The 21,387-nt window shown below is 40.3% G+C and overlaps 1 protein-coding gene across 2 annotated transcripts in view; it reads right to left on the bottom strand.

The window, feature by feature from the left end:
- jarid2b (jumonji and AT-rich interaction domain containing 2b) overlaps positions 1-21,387 on the bottom strand; it is a 458,793-nt gene that overhangs the window by 16,395 nt on the left and 421,011 nt on the right. For both annotated transcript variants that reach the window (XM_043719074.2, XM_043719075.2), the window contains 4 exons: positions 20,254-20,359; positions 11,983-12,165; positions 10,898-11,028; positions 1,983-2,166 (listed from right to left, as the gene is read on the bottom strand). In XM_043719074.2, coding sequence (XP_043575009.2) covers positions 1,983-2,166; positions 10,898-11,028; positions 11,983-12,165; positions 20,254-20,359 — 604 coding nt within the window. The remainder of the gene's footprint in view (positions 1-1,982; positions 2,167-10,897; positions 11,029-11,982; positions 12,166-20,253; positions 20,360-21,387) is intronic.

Here is a 21,387-nt window from a genome sequence, read left to right as displayed (position 1 = left end):
CTGGAAAGGATACAAAAAAAGATTTACAAGGCTGTTACCAAGACTGGAGCATAGGAGGCCGAGGAGTGACCTTATATCGGTTTATAAAATGAGAAGTATAGATAAGGTGAATGAATAGTCAAGACCTTTTCCCCAGAATCAGGGAGTCCTGGAGGGCATAGGCTTAAGCTGAGAGGGGAAAGAATTAAAAGATACTTGAGGGACAACTTTTCACACAGAGGGTGGTGCATATATGGAATGAACTGCCAGAGGAAGTGATAGAGGCAAGTACAATTACAACATTTAAAAGACATTTGGACAGGTTGAGGGGCACATGGGCCAAATGTAGGCAAATGGGACTTGTTCAGGTTAGGAAATCTGCACAGCATGTACAAGTTGGGTCAAAGGGTCTGTTTCCATGCTGGATTACTCTATGACTCTAGGTTTGTTGAGATTGCTCCACCATTTATGGACAATCAAATATTTCAATAACCATATAAGGCCCATAACCCTCTGCACCACTGATAATCAAAGATGCATCAACCTCTATAAATATACTTGACTGAATTTCTACAGGCTTCTTGGTACAGAATTCCAGATATTTACCACTTTCCAAGTAAAAATAAATTATCATTATCTCAGTCCTAAATGGTACCTCTATTGCCATGTCCTCAACATTGAGATGTAAACCATGAGGTCCCGGGGGCTTATGAACATTTAGCCCTATCCAGTATAGCCTTCTTTTACTAATATTACCATCCTTTTAACTCCTCCATCTTCCTTGACACTTGCACTGCCTTCAGTGAAAACAAACAATGTAATCATTTAGCTCCTGTGATAGTTCTCTATTCCTCATCTTAAAGTCTTTTAGTGGGCCCACTTTCACCTTTATAAAACCTTTTCATTTTTACAGCCCAATGTATGTTATTTGTTAGTTTGCATTGTATTTTATCATTCATTTTCTCAATCCTCCACTATATTTTAAAAAAATTCCCACCCCCAGATTTAATATTTCTGGCCACTTTATAATATTTTTCTTTTAATCTTATACAACCCTTACTTTGTCAGCCAAGGTCGACTGACCTTTTTTTGAGATTTTGCACCTTGAATGAATGTCTAATGTACAATGCACTCAGCAGCACTAACACAGAATGGGCACTCTAGATGATAACAGAAGCAGCAGTGCTGGTTGAATTTTCTCCATATTTTTCTGTGGAAAACATAGCTGTCCACCTTAATTACAACAGTCCAACTCAGTATAATCACAAAGTGGGATTTCTAGACCTCTATGATTCAATGCAGTAGCATAGTTATATTTATACAGTCTAGTCCTTTTCATGTTCCAACAAGATCCTAAAACAGTTATAACAAATAGAAAGCATTTTGAATATAGTTTTACAGTTGCATAGCTAATTTGTCAAGAAGAATAATTGGATATCTCCTCTGGTGATGCAGATTGAGGAAGTAACATTGAACTAGCTTCAAGGAAACTTTCGTTACCTGTTGATCTGTGCAATAGAATCTTTTGCATCCACCTGAGAAGCAGACATGAACCTGGGCTTAATGTTAAAAATTTCTATCATGTCAACCTGTATTATCTGCTCAAATCCTGGTTTGCATTTATATGGTTCCTGAGCCTTTGGTACAGCAGTGAAAATTTATCCAGCATTCTGTAGCGATTTAGTTGGTTTTAAAAGTATTTGAGATAACTGATGAACATAAAACTCAGTATGTGAATGCAATTTTTTTCTTCACTTCTTGACTAATGTCATATCATGCATTGCATTTACCCTCCCCTACTCTCCACTGATGTTTCCTTGCAAATATGAGATATTCCCTTGTGTATGATTGGGCTAGGAACAGTATAGGAGAATTTTCAGCAAGACTAGAAGATAATATTAAACAAAGCAACACAATAACTTTCTATTCATGATTATCAATTAGAGTACTATGCTCAGATATTGAACATCTCCATTCCCACCACAACCAACCTTTCAACTCACCATGGATAGGTAACACAACTGCTGGCAGATTTGGCATCTCCTCTCTGATGTTTCTGAGGCTGACCATTTCCTTGGTTTTTTCTTCATATCCATCATGGAGAGGTGGCTGTCATGGCTACCATAGCGAGCTGACGAATGCAAACCTGCGTCAAGCAGCTGCTGCCGCTGCCTCGACTCTGTATCCCTGAAAAAATATTGGAAATATTACTATTTTCAAAAACTAAACGGATCATATCATTGGTAGAAGTACATTATTAATTTGTTGTGATATAATGGAAAGCCAACATTGCATTTTTCAATTAATCTTTCAGCTATGTAGCCAAATAAATCATCTGCACATTTTGATCATCACTGGATTATACTAGAGTAACAATGAAGCAATTCCAACACAAATATGGGAGAAAAAGCAAAAGAACTGCAGACACTGTAAATCAGCAGTTGCTAGAAAATCTCAGCAGGTCTAGCAGCATCTTTAAAGGGAAATCAAAGTTAATGTTTCAGGTTCAGTGACCCTTTCTCAGAACCGTAGGGATCACTGGACCCAAAACGTTAACACGTATGGATGGCTTACCCTCAATGCAGCTACTGGGATGCCACAGGATCAACACAGGGTCTTAACTATTAATAATCTATATTAATGACTTCAATGGAAGAAAAGAGCGTATGATAGATAAATCTGCCAATGAAACAAAGGCTGCAGGAAAACATGTTGGATGGAGGACACCAATAGTCCTCAAAAGCGATACAGACAAGTCATGTGAGTGGGCTAAAATTTAACAGTTGGAACATAATTGGGAAAACGTGAGGTTGTCCACCTGGGTATAAAGAGTAGATAAGTAGATAAGTAGAACAAAATTTAAATGGAGAGCTACAGAAGGTGATGCTACAGAGGGATCTGAGTGGCTTTGTTAGTGAGTCAAAGTTAGCATGCAGGTCCCAAGTAATTACCTGTTCCCTGGATGCTGCCTGACCTGCTGCGCTTTTCCAGCAACACATTTCCAGCTCTGATCTCCAGCATCTGCAGACCTCACTTTCTCCCAAGTAATTACAAGACAACTATATTGCAATAAGTAGGGAATAATGACAGAAAATGCTGGAAATATTCAGCAGGTCAGGCAGAATCCGTGCAGAGAAAAATAGACAATGTTTCAAGTTGTTGACTTCCATCAAAACTGAGAAAAGTTGAGATAAGAGGTTTTGAGATAGGGGTAGATGGGACAAGTACAAAAAAAACTAGTATTACATGCAAGACAGAATGACAGACTCAAATGACAGATCCTCTATCAGCAAAGGGAAAGGTGATACAGTAAGAAAAGAAACAAAATATATGTAACTACGACAAATGTGCTGTAAACTGAAGGTAAAACAATAAAAATAATGAAAGGGGGTGCTCATGGTCTGAAATGAACTTTACAGACTTCTGGACTCGCGTTAAGTACCGAAGTGAAAGATGAGATGCTGTTTCTTCCAGATTAAATTCAACAATTTCAAATTGTAAGAGGCTTGGTGTCTCAGTTCTGTTTCCTTTTCTTTGCATGTTTTAGATGCTCATTTGTTTTTCAAATCAACAGTACAGTATACCAGTCACATATCGTTTCTTTTCTTGCCCCATAATCATTCCCTTTGGCCTTGGCAAACAAACTCATCTGTCAATCTCTCCTGGCTTCCACCTGTTTGCTCTTGATCCATCTACTATTTACTAAAGACCTATTACATCTCTATCATTTCCCACTTTTGATGAAAGGTCATCAACCTCACAGATTTGTTTTGTCTTTCTCTCCACAGATGCTGCCAGATCTGCAAATATTGCAAGTATTTTTTTATTTCAGATTTCTAGCATATGTACTGTTTTTCAATGTATAAAAGTATGGAGGTCTTGGTATAACTGTACAGGAAATTAGTAAGGCCACATCAACTGCACAACATTCAGCACCATTTGTGATGCCTTAGAGGCTGAAGCAGTCTGTGCCCATATGTAGTAAGACCCAAGTAATATTCAGACTTGCATTAACAAGTGAAAAATAGCATTCATGCCCCCATAATGACCATCTCCACAATGAGTTTCTGATCAGCAACCCTGGTATTCAAAGGCATTGCGGAATCCTGCATTGTCAACATTAGATGGGTTACCATGGATCAGGTTAAATGAACCAGCCATACCATGCCTAAGAGCAAATCAAAGGCTGGGAATTCTGCAACAACTAACTCATCTCCTGTATCCCCAAAGCCTATCTACTATCTACAAAGCATAACTCAGAAGTGTTATGGAATACTCTTCATTTGCCTGAATGGATGCAGTCCTAACAACACTGAAGCAGCTCAGAATCATCCTGGACAAAGCAACCCATTTGAATGACACCTTCAACACCAAGGCATAGTGGCAACATCAGTAAGATGCGTCATAACAACTCATCAAGGCTCCTTCAAAAGCACGTTTCAAACCCACCACTTCTACTAACTAGGACAAGGATGGTCGCTGTTCAAGAGCAGCACCATCTGCAAGCTCCCGCCCTGACCTGAAATCACATCATTGGGTCAAAATCCTCAAACTCCCTTCCTGTCAACACTACCAGTGACCTACAAGGACCGCAGGGGTTGAAGTCAGCTTGCTATCACATGGTCAACAATGACTTCCAGCGCATCTCCTCCACTTCCCGCACCTTTGCCCTTGAACCCCATCCCACTAACTGCAAAAGAATAGAACACCCCACCCCACCCCCGTCCACCCCATTAATCTCCGGATACAACGCATTATCCTCTTTGCTTTCCGCCATCTACAATCAGACACCACCAGAGATAAAGTTCCTTCCCCACCCCTATAAGCATTCTGTAGAGATCATTCCCTCTGCGACTCACTAATTAGATCCACCAATCCAACCTCTACACTCGGCACCTTCCCTTGCCGCCGCAGGAAATGTAAAACTTGCAACCACCCCTCCCCGTCACCTCCATCCAAGGCCCCAAAAGGATCCTTCCACACTGGCAGAGATTTTCCAGCACATCCAAATAACTGTGTCCGCTGCTCTCGATGTGGTCTCCTCTACATTGGAGAGACGTGACTCTAACTCGCGGAACGTTTCCGGGACATCTCTGGAACACACATCAAGTAACCCCACCGTCCTGTGGCTGGTCACTTCAACTCCCCCTCCCACTACGTAAGGACATCCAAGTTCTGAGCCGCCTCCACCACCAAATCAAGCCCCCTGACGCCTGGAGGAAGAACACCTCATCATCAGTCTTGGGATCCTCCAACCACACGGCACCAACATCGATTTCACCAGTTTCCTCATCTCCTGTTCCCCCACCTCATCCCAGATCCAACCCTCCAACTTGGCACCACCCCCTGTAACTGTCCTACCTGTCCATCTTCCTTTCCACCTATCCACTCCTTAGTATCACCATCACACCCGCACCTTCATCTACATACCACCTTCCCAGCTACCTTCCCCCAGCTCCACCTCCACCCTCCTATTCATCTCTCAGCCCCTTCCCCACAACATTCCCGATGAAGGCTTATGCCCGAAATGTCGATTCTCCTGCTCCTCAGTTACTGCCTGACCTGCTGTGCTTGTCCAGCACCACACTTTTGACTCTTGTTGCCATCACCTCCAAGCCAACAAATGACAGGCAATAAACACGGCCTAGTCAGCAACATCCACATCCTATGACCGAATATTAAAAACTGAGAATACTACTTTCAGATTTGATCTCCCTTTCATTCATAGAAGGACCACTCAGCTAATTCCTGGGATAAATATTCAGCAAGTTGAGACTTTACTCTCTAAATGTCATTTGAAAGAGACACAAGAGAGATATGAGAGATATTTGAATGAGAGATAAGTATTACCCTTCTTGAACTGGGGGGACACTGTTTTAGACTGCGAGTTCCTTATTTTGAATGGAGATGAGGGGGAATTCTTCTGGCAGAAGGTTGCAAATTTTTGGAATTCACTAACTCAGAGCAGCGAGGTTGCATTATTGAGCTGGCTGCAATTTGATTTACAAAGGAGTCAAAATTATGAGGATACGGGCAGAAAAGTTGAGATGAGGCCTCTCCATCAGGTCAACCATGATATACTAAATGGAGTAGCAGTCTTGGGTGGCCTCTTCCTTCTACTTTTTGATTATCTAATGTCAATTTCCAGCAGTCAATGGTTAAAGTGGGCTGCAACAGTCTACGAGAATTAGCTCTTTGGCAAAAACCACGCTTTTTCTGGCGTGTGGGCTAGTTTTCTGGTGCAGTTATTTATGAGAGAAAGATTTCAAATTTCAAGTCTTTCAAGTAGGACTCTTACTGCTACACAAGAAAACGAGTCTCTCAACCCAATAGTCTCAGCTGGTAATGCTTCCTTCCATTGAACAATGCTCATTGCGGATCATATATTTACTTTACTACTATCTGGGTGACACACAAATTACTTGACTTTCTTGAGGTGCTTAACATTGTAAGATATGGGAGCAGAATTAGATCATTCATCTCATTGAGTTTGCTCTGCCATTCAATCATGGCATCTTTCTCAACCCAATTCTCATGCCTCCTCCCTGTAACTCTCAACTCCCATACCAATCAAGAACTTATCTATCTCTGTCTAAATAAACTCAATTACTTGGCCTCCACTGTCCTCTGCAGCAAGGAATTCCAAAGATGAATCACACTCTGGCTGAAGAAATTCCTCGTATCACTTCTAAATGGTCATCCCACTACTCTAAGGCTGCGTCCTCGGGTTCTGGTCTCTCCTACCAGTGGAATCATTTTCGCCATGTCCACTCTATATAGGCCTCTCAGTATTCTGTAAGTCTCAATCAGATCCCCTCTAACCCTTCCAAACTCTACTGAGTACAGGCCTAGAGTCCTCAACCACTCCTCATAAAACAAGCTCTTCATCCTCTAGGTCATTCTTGTAAACCTCCTCTAGACCTCTCAAAAGCCAGCATATCAATACAAACTCATGACTAATATAACTCCCATGCTTAAGGTGGGAGGGAGGCAGAAGACTGGAACTATAGGTGGTTAGCCTGACCTCAGTCGTTGGCAAAATTTTAGAGTCCATTATTATATATGTATTAGATTAGATTACTTACAGTGTGGAAACAGGCCCTTCAGCCCAACAAGTCCACACCGACCCGCCGAAGCGCAACCCACCCATACCCCTACATGTATCCCTTTTTACCTAACACTACAGGCAATTTAGCATGGCCAATTCACCTGACCTGCACATCTTTGGACTGTGGGAGGAAACCGGAGCACCCGGAGGAAACCCACACAGACACGGGGAGAATGTGCAAACTCCACACAGTCAGTCGCCTGAGTCGGGAATTGAACCCGGGTCTCTGGCGCTGTGAGGCAGCAGTGCTAACCACTGTGCCACCGTGCCGCCCATATATGAGACTGCAGAGTACTTGACATGCATAGTAAAACAGGGCTGAGTCAGCCTCCCTCCCTCCTTAAACATGAGTGTAACACTAGTCATTTTCCAGTCCTCTGGAAAACCCTCCCTGGCTCCAGTGATTCCACAAAGACCACCTCAGCTGTCTCCTTCAGAACTGCGGTGTAGTCCATCTGGTCCAGGTGATTTTATCCACTTTCAGACCTTTCAGCTTCCCCAGCCCCTTCTCCTTAGTGATGATCACTGTACTCGCCTCTTTCCCCTACTCTCTTTGCTTTCTAGTATGCTGCTGCCTTCAAGATTTACAACTCGGATGTCTCCAATCTTTCCTCATCATTTCAGTACAATTCTATTCAGCACACTGACAAGTTGGTGTAAGATGTATTCAGAACAGGAATACATGAACAGTGTCCAATCTTTTTCTACAATATAGCAAATATTTGTGCATACAACTAATTGTGTACAATTTTAGTGACAGGCATCAAATATCATTTGTCAAAAGCTAGTACGCTGTTCTCACAGATTAATACAAAGTGCTACATTAAAAATTTAACAAACAGGCTCCAAACTCTTATTACCAAAAGTACTCTTAAAATTTCTGAATAATATACCCACTATTTAAGGGAGTTTAACTATGTGCAATCTGCATGAGGCAGGCTGCATGTAGTTTACAGAGAAACGTTAGTGCAGAACATTCCTTATTCAGAAATTTAGCTGGACTTCCTGTACAATATATATAAAAATATCAAAAACAAGAGGAGTAGGCTGTTCAGCCTATCGTCCCACTTTGTCATTTAATGTAATCACATCTGATCCTCTATCACAACTCATGATTTCGCCCCATATTGTAGAATACCTTTTAGCCTCTAGAAAATCAATTTTTTTCACGAAACACATACTGTGACTTGGCTTCCATAGCCGGTGATACAGAATTTCATAGTTTCACCATCCTCAGTGAAGACATTTGTTTCTTATCTCAATCCAAAATGACTTATCTGGAGACTGGAGACCACAGACCATGACCAGGACTGCTCTGGCCTCCCACATCCAGTCTATTCAGCTGAGTCACAATTTTGCATGCTTCAATGAGTTTAGATTAGATTACTTAGTGTGGAAACAGGCTCTTCGGCCCAACAAGTCCACACTGACCCTCCGAAGAGCAACCCACCCAGACCCATTCCCCTACACTTACCCTTTCACTTACGGGAAATTTAGCATGGCCAATTCACCTGACCTGCACATTTTTGGATTGTGGGAGGAAACCCACGTAGACACGGGGAGAATGTGCAAACTCCACACAGACAGTTGCCTGAGGTGGGAATTGAACCTGGGTCTCTGGTGCTGCGCAGTGCTAACCACTGTGCCACCGTGCCAGCCTTAAGAGATCTCCTCTCACTATTCTAAACTCCAGTGAATATGGCCCCAGTCAGCTCAATTTCTTCTGATACAACAATCTTGACTTCCCAGGATTTATCTGGTGAACCTTCACTACACTCATTCTGACACAAAAACATCTTCTCTTAGGTGAGACAATGGAGGCTGTGTATAATACTCCAAGCGTGGTCTCACCAAGACCTTGGATCTTCTCTCCATCATAAGGTCAGAACTGGGGATGGTTTTTGATGACTGCACAACTTTCAGCTTGTGACTCAACTCCTGACTGCCCAAAGCTTGTCCATCATTTGCAAAGTACAAACAAGGAGCGTGATGGAATACTTCTCACCTGCCTGGATGAGTGCAGCTCCAATAAATCTCAAGAGGCTTGACAACATTAAGGACAAAGCCGTTAGATGCATTGGCACCACATCCACAAATAATCCCTCCATCACTGATGCACAGTAGTAGCAGTGTGTACCATCTACAAGATAAACTGCAGCAATTCACCAAGGTTCCTTATACAGCACCTATCAAATCCACAACCACTAACGTCTCGTCTCTTCTTCAGTTCTGGACTCTAAATGTTAGCTCTGTTTTCTCTCCAAAGATGCTGCCAGTCCTGCTGAGTTTCTCCAGCAATTTCTGTTTTTGCTTATTTCAGATCTCCAGCGTCATTTTTTTGTTATATTCTCGTAACATTATTTGGGATAAAATGGGAAAGGTTTGGCTGATTAGGTAGAGTCAGTATGGATTTTTCAAGGGGAAATTATATCTAATTGCTGATGTTTTTGAAGAGGTAACAGAAAGGGTTGATGAAAGCAAAGCTATGGATGCGGTATACATGGATTTCCAGAAGGCATTGATATAATGCCACAAAAAACTGAGGGATGTTATAGTTCATGACCACAAAAGGTACAGCAGCTAAATGAATACAAAATAAGTTGGATGATAGGAAACAGAGTAATGATCAATGGATATCTTTTGAGCCAGAGGAACATTTGTAGTGGAGTTTCACCACAGGTGACTATTGGGACCCTTGCTTTATTGATATACACTAATGAGCTCGACCTTGGTGTGCAGGGGCAATTTCAAATTTTGCAGTTGACATTAAAAAGGAAGACAGCATGGAACTCCAAAAGAACATTGATAAGTTAGGGGAGTGGGTAGATAGGTGGCAGATGAGGTTCAATGCAGAGAAGTGTGGGGTGATGCACTTTGTCAAAAGAACATTAAAAGCTAACATAAAATAGGAGGTACAATTCTAAAGGGGGTGCAGGAGCAAAGAATCCTGGGTGTATATGTGCACAGATCATTGAACATGGCAAAACAGATAGAGAGAGCAGTTAATAAAACAAAGTGGTATCAACCTTATTTATAGAGGAATAGCATATGAAAACATGGAGGTGATTTTGAACTTGTACAAGACACTCGTATGACCTCAGTATTTTGTATAGTTGTGGGCACTACATTAGAGCAAAAATGTGAATGCCTTGAAGGGATTTACAAGAATACTTCCAAGAATGAAGAACTTCAGTTAAGAGTATAGAATGAAGAAGTTGGGTTTGTTTTCCTTGGAGAGAAGGAGGCTGAGAGGAGATTTGATAGAGGCTTTCAAAATCTCACTAGCAGTCTGCATAGAGTAGATATGGAGAAGCTGTTCTCTCTCAGTAAAAAAAGGATATAAACTCTAAGATAAATGCATAAACATAGCAAGTTTGTATAGTATGGAACACACTGCGCAGAGTTATGGTGCAGACAGGTCCAATTGAGGCATTCAAGAGGGCATTGTATGATTATTTAGTATGAAACGGTGCAGGGATAATGGGTAAAGGTATAAGATCAGCACTAGATGCAGGAATAATGGACTGAATGCTCCATAATAATTGTGATTCTGTGAAATGTAGTTATTAAATGGAATTAATTTGTATTACAAATCATTCACCTCATTAACTTGTCCTTTATGCACAAACAGGGGTAAAATTAATGAGTAACTAGTGTTCCATAACATTTAAGCTATAAAATTGTGTTATGCGCTCTTAACAATGGATTCATTTGTAAAGGAAACCCCACTTATATTTAATGCTCTTGACCAGTAAAAGTAAGCTTCCTTTCTCACCTTAAAATATTTCAACTAAATGCACAAAAAGGTACCTGAGTTCTTTCAAAAGTGAAGAAACGTGGCTTAGTGTTGACCCACTTTCTCGTTTCGATTCTGCTGTTGCAATAAGGTAAAGTAGTTTTTCCATGGAAAATGCATTAGCAATGTACCGCCGTTTCAGGTCCTATACAGACACAGCAAAACACTAGTTAGATGGAGAGAAAAACACAGCATACCAAAGACCAGGGTAACACATCTTCAGCAGTAAATGCTGGCTCTCAAATTTAATTCTCTAGTGGAGATAAAATGAAAAATAAATGCTTGGGTTTAGATTAGATTACTTACAGTGTGGAAACAGGCCCTTCGGCCCAACATGTCCACACCAACCCTCCAAAGAGTAACCCATCCAGACCCATTCTCCCCCCCCTGACTAATGTACCTAACACTACGGGCAATTTAGCATGGCCAATTCACCTGACCTGCACATCTTTGGATTGTGGGAGGAAACCGGAGTACCCGGAGGAAACTCACACAGACACGGGGAGAATGTGCAAACTCCACACAGACAGTCGCCCGAGGCGGGAAATGAACTCCGGTCCCTGGTGCTGAGAGGCAGCAGTGCTAACCACTGAGCCACTGTGCTGCCCACAATAGTCCAGCACAATCACTTGCTTTTTGACAGTAGAAACCTGAAATAACCTACAGCACCAAAATGAGTTGAGACCTAAGTAGTGTGAAAGCAGTCAGAGGTACTCCAATTTCATTAATTGAAATGAGGTTAGGGCAATGAGCAGCACCCACACAACCTTCAGTTACTTACACAGATAAGGTTATTGCTGAATTCCCCAAAACCCAGAGTCTCTTACATAGAATTGGGGTACTTGGCTAGTCCCTTTCCCTCATGCAGACTTAGTGCCTCCCATTGTAGAGCTGAGCCATTTGCCCACATCAGATTAGAGTTTTAATTGGCTCCACTACACCTTACAAAGATCAAGTATGACCAGTATGACTGATGGTTTTGTCAGATGGCTTTGCCCACCATTCCTTCGCATACAATACATTCCAGCAGTACCAAAAAGAAATTTTAAATTAGCATATTTATTTCAAGCAAGATGATGTAGTAAATTGTGTCTGTTACCTTAGCAGCTTCATAGCCCATATTTAACCATTCGGTAGTTGCAAAATGTACAGCTTCTGAAACACTGTAGCCACAGCACACTTTGGAGACGAAGGCTCCTGGAGAACATACAATAAATTGGCCACTCTGCTGTACAGTACGACATACTTTGATCCCCTCCTTACACAGGACCTCTGGAGAGATCTAGCAAGACAAATATTTACCAGTTAAGAAACAAAAATCCAGTTTGTGTAATATTGGTCGATAGCAATAATTGGATTTTACTTTGGAAAAGAGAGAAACAAGTGAAATAACACAACTCAATGCAATTTAGAATGTGCTGCTTTTGAAATAACCATTTGAATTTCATCAGTTAATATAAGTTCAACAACTAATAAATTTATACTCTTGCAATGTCCATAACACACAGCAACATAAAAGTATTTAATGTTTCAAGTTTAAAATGGCATTGTGCGCTAAATATATATTCTTCAAAAACAAATATACCATAAAATAGCCAATTTAGTATAAAATAAATCCATTTTTTGCTATTTGTGGAGGAGAAGTCATTTTGTTTGGGAAGGAGTTAACTGGGGTTGGTCTGCACACTGCCGAAGCACTTCCAAAATATCATGGCTGATGACTGAAGTTCAAAACGAAGCTATTTCTCTCTGCAGGCTCAGAGTTCCCAGATCTGAGTTAATTATGCCCATAGTGCTTCAGAGCACCGTTTCAGATTGACAAGCAAATCCAGCTCTCTAATGGAAGTTAAAGGAGGAGACAAGACACTCAGCAAGTTTTTCCAAGTGTTCAGAAATATAGGCTTTCAGAATTAATGTGTTCAGTGAGTTGAGTGTCAAAAAAAAAATTCTAGCAGTTGACGAACACACAAGAATTCAAAAAGATTAATTTGCATTGTTTCATTTTAGAGATGTGTGCCATTGGCTAAACACTTGCTTGACTATTAAATGTTTGAAAACTACTGAAGATGGTTGCGTAGTGATATACTGTCATACATCAGAACTTGCAGCAATTTAATAATGATCTTTAGTTTTTGGGACAGCGGGGTTAGTTGAGAATTGGATATGGCACAGAAACCCATCATAATACTTCAAGCAAAATTGACAATGTTGTCAAGATACAAATTACTACGCAATACACTGCAGGCAAATATAATATGGATTACACATCCCCAAAACACTTGCTTACCAAAGCCTAGAGAACACAGATGCATGTCGATAGGGCTTAGCAACCACTGGCTATGAACAATGATACTGTTTAGGTTTAACGAACCAAAACAATGCAGTGAACCAGCAGAATGATAAACTGATGAGGTTACATTAGGACTTTGGTCTGCAGTCTAAGTTATTCATGGGTAAGAGTGTGCACACTGTTAATAGGTACATAGCATTCAATCCTAATAGTGTGCACACTGTTAATTGGTACATAGTATTCAATCCTACGATGGGTGACAATGAATAAGGGCAATGTGTAAAGGACAGCCAAATGCTAAATTAGTGGAAAGTGAAACAATTAAAACTCTTCACAACAGAAAATATTTTGAATAGGTTGTTTGAAAAAGTGTCACTGAGTTGAGCTGAAACACAGATAGTGGATTATGAGTAAGATTATTTTCATAAAGCTATGTATTTTCAAGAATAAGGATCATCATTATTTCATTGAAATCAAGTATAATAATTTGTGTAATGCTGTGGTTAGTCAACTGTTCTTCTTGAGATTGGACTATATCCAAATATGTACGTTCTAAGTCCTGGGGTCAGATAGGGTGGGTGGTGGTGGTTAAACATCTCTGGTTTTAAAGTTTTCAGAAAAGATAGTAAAGAAGTAAGCAGAGGAGTGATGTTTTTGGTTAAGGAGAGCACAGTGATGCTGGAGAAAAAGGATGCCTCAGGGCACTAAAAGGCAAAATTGAATTGGCTAATCCCAAGGAGCAAAGACTGCATTTACATTGCTTGGTGCAATAGTGGGAAGGATATAAGGGATTGAATCTGCAGGGAAACTATAGATATTGCAAACAATATGAAGTACTTATAATAGTAGTGTAACGGGCAAAGAGTAGCAAGTGTTCTTAGTCCACATTCACGACAGTTTCCTCCAGTCTGTGTCCAGTCCAACAAAAAAAGGAGGTACTGCTAGACTTGGTTCTTGGAATAAGATGGGCCAAGTAGAATGAGTGTCAGTAGAATAACATTTGGGGGCCAGTTCCGATTGCATCACAAGGTTTAGGATGATGGTAGAGAACGACAATGAACAATCTAGAGTAAGGGCATCAACTGTCACAGTGCCAACTTCAACAGGGCAAGAACTGAGCAGATTGGTACCAAAGGTTGGCAGAAACAACAGCTGCTGAACAATGAGCTTTCTTTGAAGAAATGAATCAGGCAGACACAAGGTACATTTCCTCAAAAGGGAAAAGTAGGACAAACAAATTAAGAACTCCCTGGTTGAAGGGGATAGAAATAAAGTGGAAAATACAACTGAGAATCAAGCTCAGTACAGAAGAGAGGTGAACATGTAAACATGAGAGGCAGATGGCATTTGAAAAATACTTGGAATCTAACATATAGAGAAATCCCAAAGTATTCCAAAGGCACATAAGATAGTGGCATAAGATAGTAAGACCATTAGAGATCAAAAAGTAAATTTATAAATGGAGGCAGGAAACATGGCAGGGGTGTTAATTGAATACTTTCACTTCTTTATGAAATATATGCTGCCTGAGCCATGTGACAAAGGAGGATGGCCAGACACTAGCAGGGCCTAAAGTTCATAAGGAGATGGCATTGAATAAATTGCTAACATTAAAAAGTTGATAAGGTATCAAACCGGATGAGATTCACCTAAACATATTAAAGGAAGTGAGTGTGAAAATTACAGAGAGACTGACATTAATCTTTCAATCTGGTGTCAAAGAACTGGAGAATTGCAAAAATTATACCTTTGTCCAAAGAAAGTTGTAAAGACAAGCCCAGCAACTACAGAGCAGTCAGTTTAAATTCAATGGTGGGAATATTGCAGCAACTGCTATTGTGGACAGGATCAATTGTCAAATGGAAAAAAAACTGCTAGTTAATTTCAAAAAGGTTTGTCAAGGAAAAATAGTGTTTTGGAGTTTTTTTTGGAGGTAACAGAGATCATTGATCACAGCAAGGTCAGTATGGAGATGTGCATAGATTTCCAAAAGCATTTGATACAATACCACAGAACACTTGAGGGAAGTTATAGCATATGGAGTAAAAGGTCGCTGCAAAATTGACTGAGGGGCTGAAAACAGAAATAGCTGGTGGGTATTTTTGGTCTGGTGGAAGCTTTGTTTTTATTGGGAGCTTTGCTGTTTCTCATACCTATATGATATAGATCTTGGTGTGCAGGGAATAAATCAATTTATTTGTAATATAAAATCCAGGAGCACTTTAAATTGTTAAAGGGACAGTATAGATCTTCAAAATGACATTGACAAGTTGGTGGAATGAGTGGATAGGTAGATGGCAAATGAAGTTGATTACAATGAAACATTTCAATGCAAAGAACATGGCGAGATAGTAGAAAATAAGGTCTGATTCTAAAGCATTTGCAGGACCAGAGACTTGGCTGTATATCTGCATAATTCATTAAAGGTGGTAGGACAGAAAGAGAAGTTAATAAAATCATACAGTACTCTTGGAAGACCTACAAAGTTTCTCATTGACTGGGTTTTCTCCGTCAAGAAGGTCCAGTTGGCATTTAGGATTATAGTAATATTTTTCAAGTTTTCAGAACTATTTTCAAAGTCCTCTTATTTGATTTTGCATTTATTCAACCTTTGAATTAGAGTCATAGACATGTACAGCACGGAACCAGACCCTTCGGTCCAACTTGTACATGCCAACCAGATTCCTACCTAATCTAGTCCCACCTGCCAGCACTTGGCCCATATCCCTCTAAACCCTTGCTATTCATAGGCCCATCCAGATGCCTTTTAAATGCTGTAAGTGTACCAGCCTCCGCCACTTCCTCTGGCAGCTCATACCATACATGTAACACCTCTACATGAAAAACTTGTCTCTTAGGTCCCTTTTACATTTTCCCCCTCTCACCCTAAACCTATGCCCTCTAATTCTGGACTCCCCACAGGAAAGACTGTCTATTTATCCTATCCATGCCCCTCATAATTTTGTAAACCTCTACAAGGTCAGCCTCCGACACTCCAGGGAAAACAGCCACAGCCTGTTCAGCCTCTCCCTATAGCTCAAATTCTCCAACCCTGGCAACATCCTTGTAGATCTTTTCTGAACCCTTTCAAGTTTCACAACATCCTTCCGATAGGAGGGAGACCAGAATTACACGCAATATTCCAACTGTGGCCTAACCAAAGTCCTGTACAGCCACAACATGACCTCCAGCTCCTATACTCAATGCTCTGACCAATAAAGGAACGCATACCAAATGCCTTCTTCACTATCCTATCTACCTGCCTATCAGCAACTTCAGCCACTCCTCAACCCATCTGATCAAGATACCGTTGTAACCTTCTCTGCTGTCCACTATATCTCCAAGTTCGGTGTCATCTGCAAACTTACTAACTGTACCTCTTATGCTCGCATCCAAATCATTTATATAAATAACTAAAAGCAGTGGATCCAGCACCGATCCTTGTGGCACTCCACTGGTCACAGTCTGAAAAACTACCCTCTACCACCACCCTCTGTCTTCTACCTTCGAGCCAGTTCTGTATCCAAATGGCTAGTTCTCCTTGTACTTCATGAGATCTAACCTTGCTAACCAGTCTACCAGGAGGAACCTTGTTGAACGTCTTACTGAAGTCCAGATGGATCACGTCCACCACACTGCCCTCATCAATCCTCTTTGTTACTTCTTCAAAATACTCAAATCAAGTTCGAGAGAGTAAACATGAAAAAGTCTTGAACTGAAAATGTGTTTCAAATGAAACAAAATGTGGCATAGAGTAGGGAGGCTATGTTGAACTAGTTAACTAGGACACTAGTTAGAACTCAGCTGGAGTATGGAGTACAGTTCTGTATACCGGGAAGATTTCAGGAAGGATGTGAATGCATCGGAGAAAATGCAGAAGAGATGTACAATAATGGTTTCGGGGATGAGAAACTTGAGGACAGACTGGAGAAATTGGGACCTACTTGGAGAGGAGAAGGTCTTTGATAGAAGCTTTCAAAATCATTAGGCATCTGGACAGAGTAGATGGTGACAATTGTTCCTCCAGTACTTGTAATGGAATCAAAAATCAGAGGACAGAAATTTGCAAAAGAAGTAAATGCAAGAAGAGAAATATTTTTCTGAGTAGTTAGGGTCTGGAATGCACTGCCATGAAGTACGGTTGATGCACGACCAATTGAGGCATCATGAGGGCATTAGAAGATTAGATTAGATTTTTTAGATTAGGTTAGATTAGATTCCATACAGCGTGGAAACAGGCCCTTTGGCCCAACAACTCCACACCCACCCTCCGAGGAGCAACCCACCCAGACACATCCCCCTACATTTACCCCTAACACTACGGGCAATTTTATCATGGCCAATTCACCCATCCTGCACATCTTTATACTGTGGGAGGAAACCCACGCAGACACGGGGAGAATGTGCAAACTCCACGCAGACAGTTGCCCGAGGCAGGTAATTGACCTTGGGTCCCTGGTGCTGTGAGGCAGCAGTGCTAATCACTGAGCCACCGTGCCACCCTAAATAGGAACAACATACAGGGTTACAGGGAAAAACAGAATGACAGTGAGCCAACATGCTCAGAAAGCCAGTGCAGACTACAATGAGAATGAATGGTCTCTGACTGCACTGTAATACTTCTGTGATCCTGAGATGCTGTGTTTCCCCCTTCCCCCAATTACATAATTGCGCGTAATTATGGCAATGTTTATCAAGTTCTCAAAACTATTTTCAAAGCATTTTTGTTAGCTTTTATGTTTCTTCAGCTTTTAAATTATATAAGTAAAAGTGGTAAAATCTTGACATGAACTGAAAATATTCTTCAAATGAAACAAATGGCAACATACATTTGGCTCTGACTGCATTTTTTCAATTACAAAAGGGATTACCAGAAGTGATAATGGCTATTTACCAGAGGGCTGCTAGATAAGTGGGCATGTGGACAACATACGGGGGAGACACTGGGGAGAAAGCTGGGTGCTAACTATTCAGCAGTTTATTTTTTCTAAATAATATTTTGAGGCCTTTCCGATACAGTTGCTGCTGTAGTAGGACATCAACATATCCTATGTAACTACAAAGCAGAGGAGAACGGACAAGATTTAGTGGAAAAAAACACTAAGACCAGCCAATGTATCGAAGTACCACGAAAGGAATTAATGCTGATTCATGTCATAAGCCAAACCTACATATTCAAGAATTCTGACCTGTGGAAGTAACATCTTGTCCAGTTTTTTTTTAAATGAGCCTCAAGAACAATTACCTCATTTTAAAAACAATTTAGAATTTAGGAGCTAATTAGATAATCACAGTGATTCCATACCTCAAAGGCAAAGGAATTACACTGGCTATATAGAAAAGGGAGTCGTGAAAATAAAACTGGTTAATCAGCTCCTGCTTTACTCCACATCTAAACATTTTGCACGCAACGTGGAGTGCTTGATGCCAACATTGGATAATGAAAATGAAAAATATCCTATTCTCTAGCACTAACATACATCACCTCTTGAGTACAAAATAAAAAAAAAAGAACCAGCTTACATTCACAAAGCACTTTTCACACCCTCAGGACGTCCTAAAATGCTTCTCAGTCATGAATTGCTTTTGGAGTGTCGTCATTGTTATTATGTAGGCAAATGAGACAACCAATTAGCAAACAGCAAGGTCTCAGAAACAACATGAGATAAACAGCACGTTAATCTATTTTAGTGGTCTTGGTTAACGGATAAATGGTAGCGAAAACACCAGGAGAACTCTCCTGCTCTTCGGTCAATAGTGGCCATGAAATCTTTTATAGCTACATAAACAAATTGATGGAAGTTCAGTTTAACATCTCCTCTGAAAGACAGAATTTCTAATTCATGCATTTCAAAATAAACAAAAATGATAGAAATACAACTTACTAGACGACGTGCAATAATCCTTCCTTCCACATACTGATTAGTAGCTGACTTGGGTTGACTGGATATTGTCAAATTATGTTGTAAAATGGAATTGGGAGTTATAAAGATATTATTTTTCTAATTTTCTTCCCCGCATGTAGGAGAAGCAATTTAGTGTTTCTTACAAGTGAGAAATCAACAGGTAATATGGAAGAGAAAAATCACAATACAAAAGTAATTGAACATGGTGAATTTGATGGGGCCATTCATCTTGGCTAGATTTTAATACTGCAATACAAAGGAGTTGGAAAACTCTCCATTTGTTTGAAGACTGCAATTCAACAACTTCAACACCATTCAGGGAAAAAATGCAGATTTATACTCATCGACAAACATAAACATTCATTTCCTCAGATGCAGTGGCAGTAGTGCACACCATCTACAAGATGCACTGCAGCAACTTGCGAAGCCTCCTTCAAATGTCCCCTTTAAATTCTTGACCTCTAATAACTAAAAGCACAAAGGCAACAGTTATCACCATGACTTGATTTTGTCACTGCTATAGGGGTAAACTTCTGAAACACCCTTCCTAATAGCACTGTTGATTAATCAACAGCACATGGACATCAGTACTTCAAAAAGGCAGCTCCTCACCACCAGCAATAAAGGCAATCTTGCCAGCAATGTCCACATCAAAAAGGAAGAATTTTTAAAATTCAATTTATATGATCAATGTCATATTTCTTTTACACTAGAAAACAGCAAATTCTAGTCACCAATTATTAAGTTTAATTTTTAAATTTAGAAGGAAATCACTACTTTGAACTCCAGCACTTTTTAAAGTGACTGCATACTTCAACTAGTTAGATGCTGGAGTGAAATGTCAAGATAAATCAACTTCATATTGTTTTTAAATTAATGCCTATTTTAAATCACCCATAGTGCTCCCCTTCTATCGCCCATGTCTTGATTGCAGATTAATTTGTGTAACTTGCCAAACATCACCAAGTTCACTTCAATTTCAGTGAAGTGCGATAGGCACAGAGAAAAACTCTCTCACTATTTTGCACTTTTAACGACCTACTTAAAGTGGCAAAAGCTGGTAAAAGGCAGAATCTAGACTCTCACTTGTTAATTTTTGCCAGTACATCCCAGTTACAAGGGCTGCAGTACTTAGCCATCCTATTCACATGCATATAGAAAGTTTTGTTCTTACCATTATATTACTTTCAAGCATGTCCAGCCCTGATGTGCCATTAGCTTGCAGCAGGGTATGCACCACTTCATCAAGTTTGCTCTTCTCCTCAGCAGGAATACAATACCTGGAGAAAGGAAGATAGCTGAAAATGTTATAGTCCAAAGCTTGAGGCAAATAGGACATACATGGCACCAGTTACTAATCTGGACTGCAGCTTGTGGTAGTGATGAGGTTACATTTTTCAGAGCACCTATTTAATCTGTGGAAGATTTACAGAGACATCCAACAAATGACAAGTAGCCCAGTGATCCCAAAAAGACAAGTTTACCAACTGTATACAGGCAATAGAGGATTTGTTGCAGAGCTGGTCATTTTTCTTGTTATTCCACCTCCCCCCCCACCACCCCTCCCCCCACACACCCCACCCCAACACACACACACAGTCGTTTTGAAAGGTTTAAAAGGCTTACATTGTCCATGTATATTTGTTTTAAAAAAGTATTTTATAACATTACAAAAATGCTCCAGAAGGCAGGCCTTGCCCAAATATCAGTGAGGGTATACTCACCATCCTGTTTAAAGTTCAAAATCATTGCGGAGGTATGGTCTTCAGACAAACATACAAATCTTCACTGCATCTCCAAGTCTTCATTAAAAAAAAAGTTTCTTTGCTTAACTCCATTCCAATTTAACTCTCTCCATTCACTGGACTGCAGCTGGAGTGTTTGCATTTTGTCAAAACTTTTACCATCGATTGCCTCAGTTAATATGTAATTGAACTAAGGTTGTCATAAATTTAATCCCTGATCTAAACTGACTTATTAGTCCCAGCTGGAACTATAGGAAGGTTGTTGCTAATAGAAGAACACAGTTGGTTTCAAGTTCGATATCAGTAGAAGCTGTAACAATAGAGACAAATATATGGATTGAAAATTGATAGAGAGGAGATACTGGAAAGGCTTGCTCGGCTTAGAGCAGAAAAGTCATCTGGTTCAAATGACAGAAATATACAGCATAGAAACAGACTCTTTTGTCCAACTCATCCATGCCGACCAAATATCCTAAATTATTCAAGTCCTATTTGCCAGCATTTGGCCTATATCCCTCTAAACCCTTGCTATTCATATACTATTCACTTCTCCTGGCAGTTCT

The sequence above is a fragment of the Chiloscyllium plagiosum genome, unplaced genomic scaffold, assembly GCF_037043375.1.
Source record: "Chiloscyllium plagiosum isolate Xiang-an unplaced genomic scaffold, Cpla_swu_hap1 HiC_scaffold_34, whole genome shotgun sequence".
Classification (NCBI taxonomy): domain Eukaryota; kingdom Metazoa; phylum Chordata; class Chondrichthyes; order Orectolobiformes; family Hemiscylliidae; genus Chiloscyllium; species Chiloscyllium plagiosum.
Note: the sequence above shows the minus strand (reverse complement) of the source record. Positions and strands in the feature narration are given on the sequence as shown.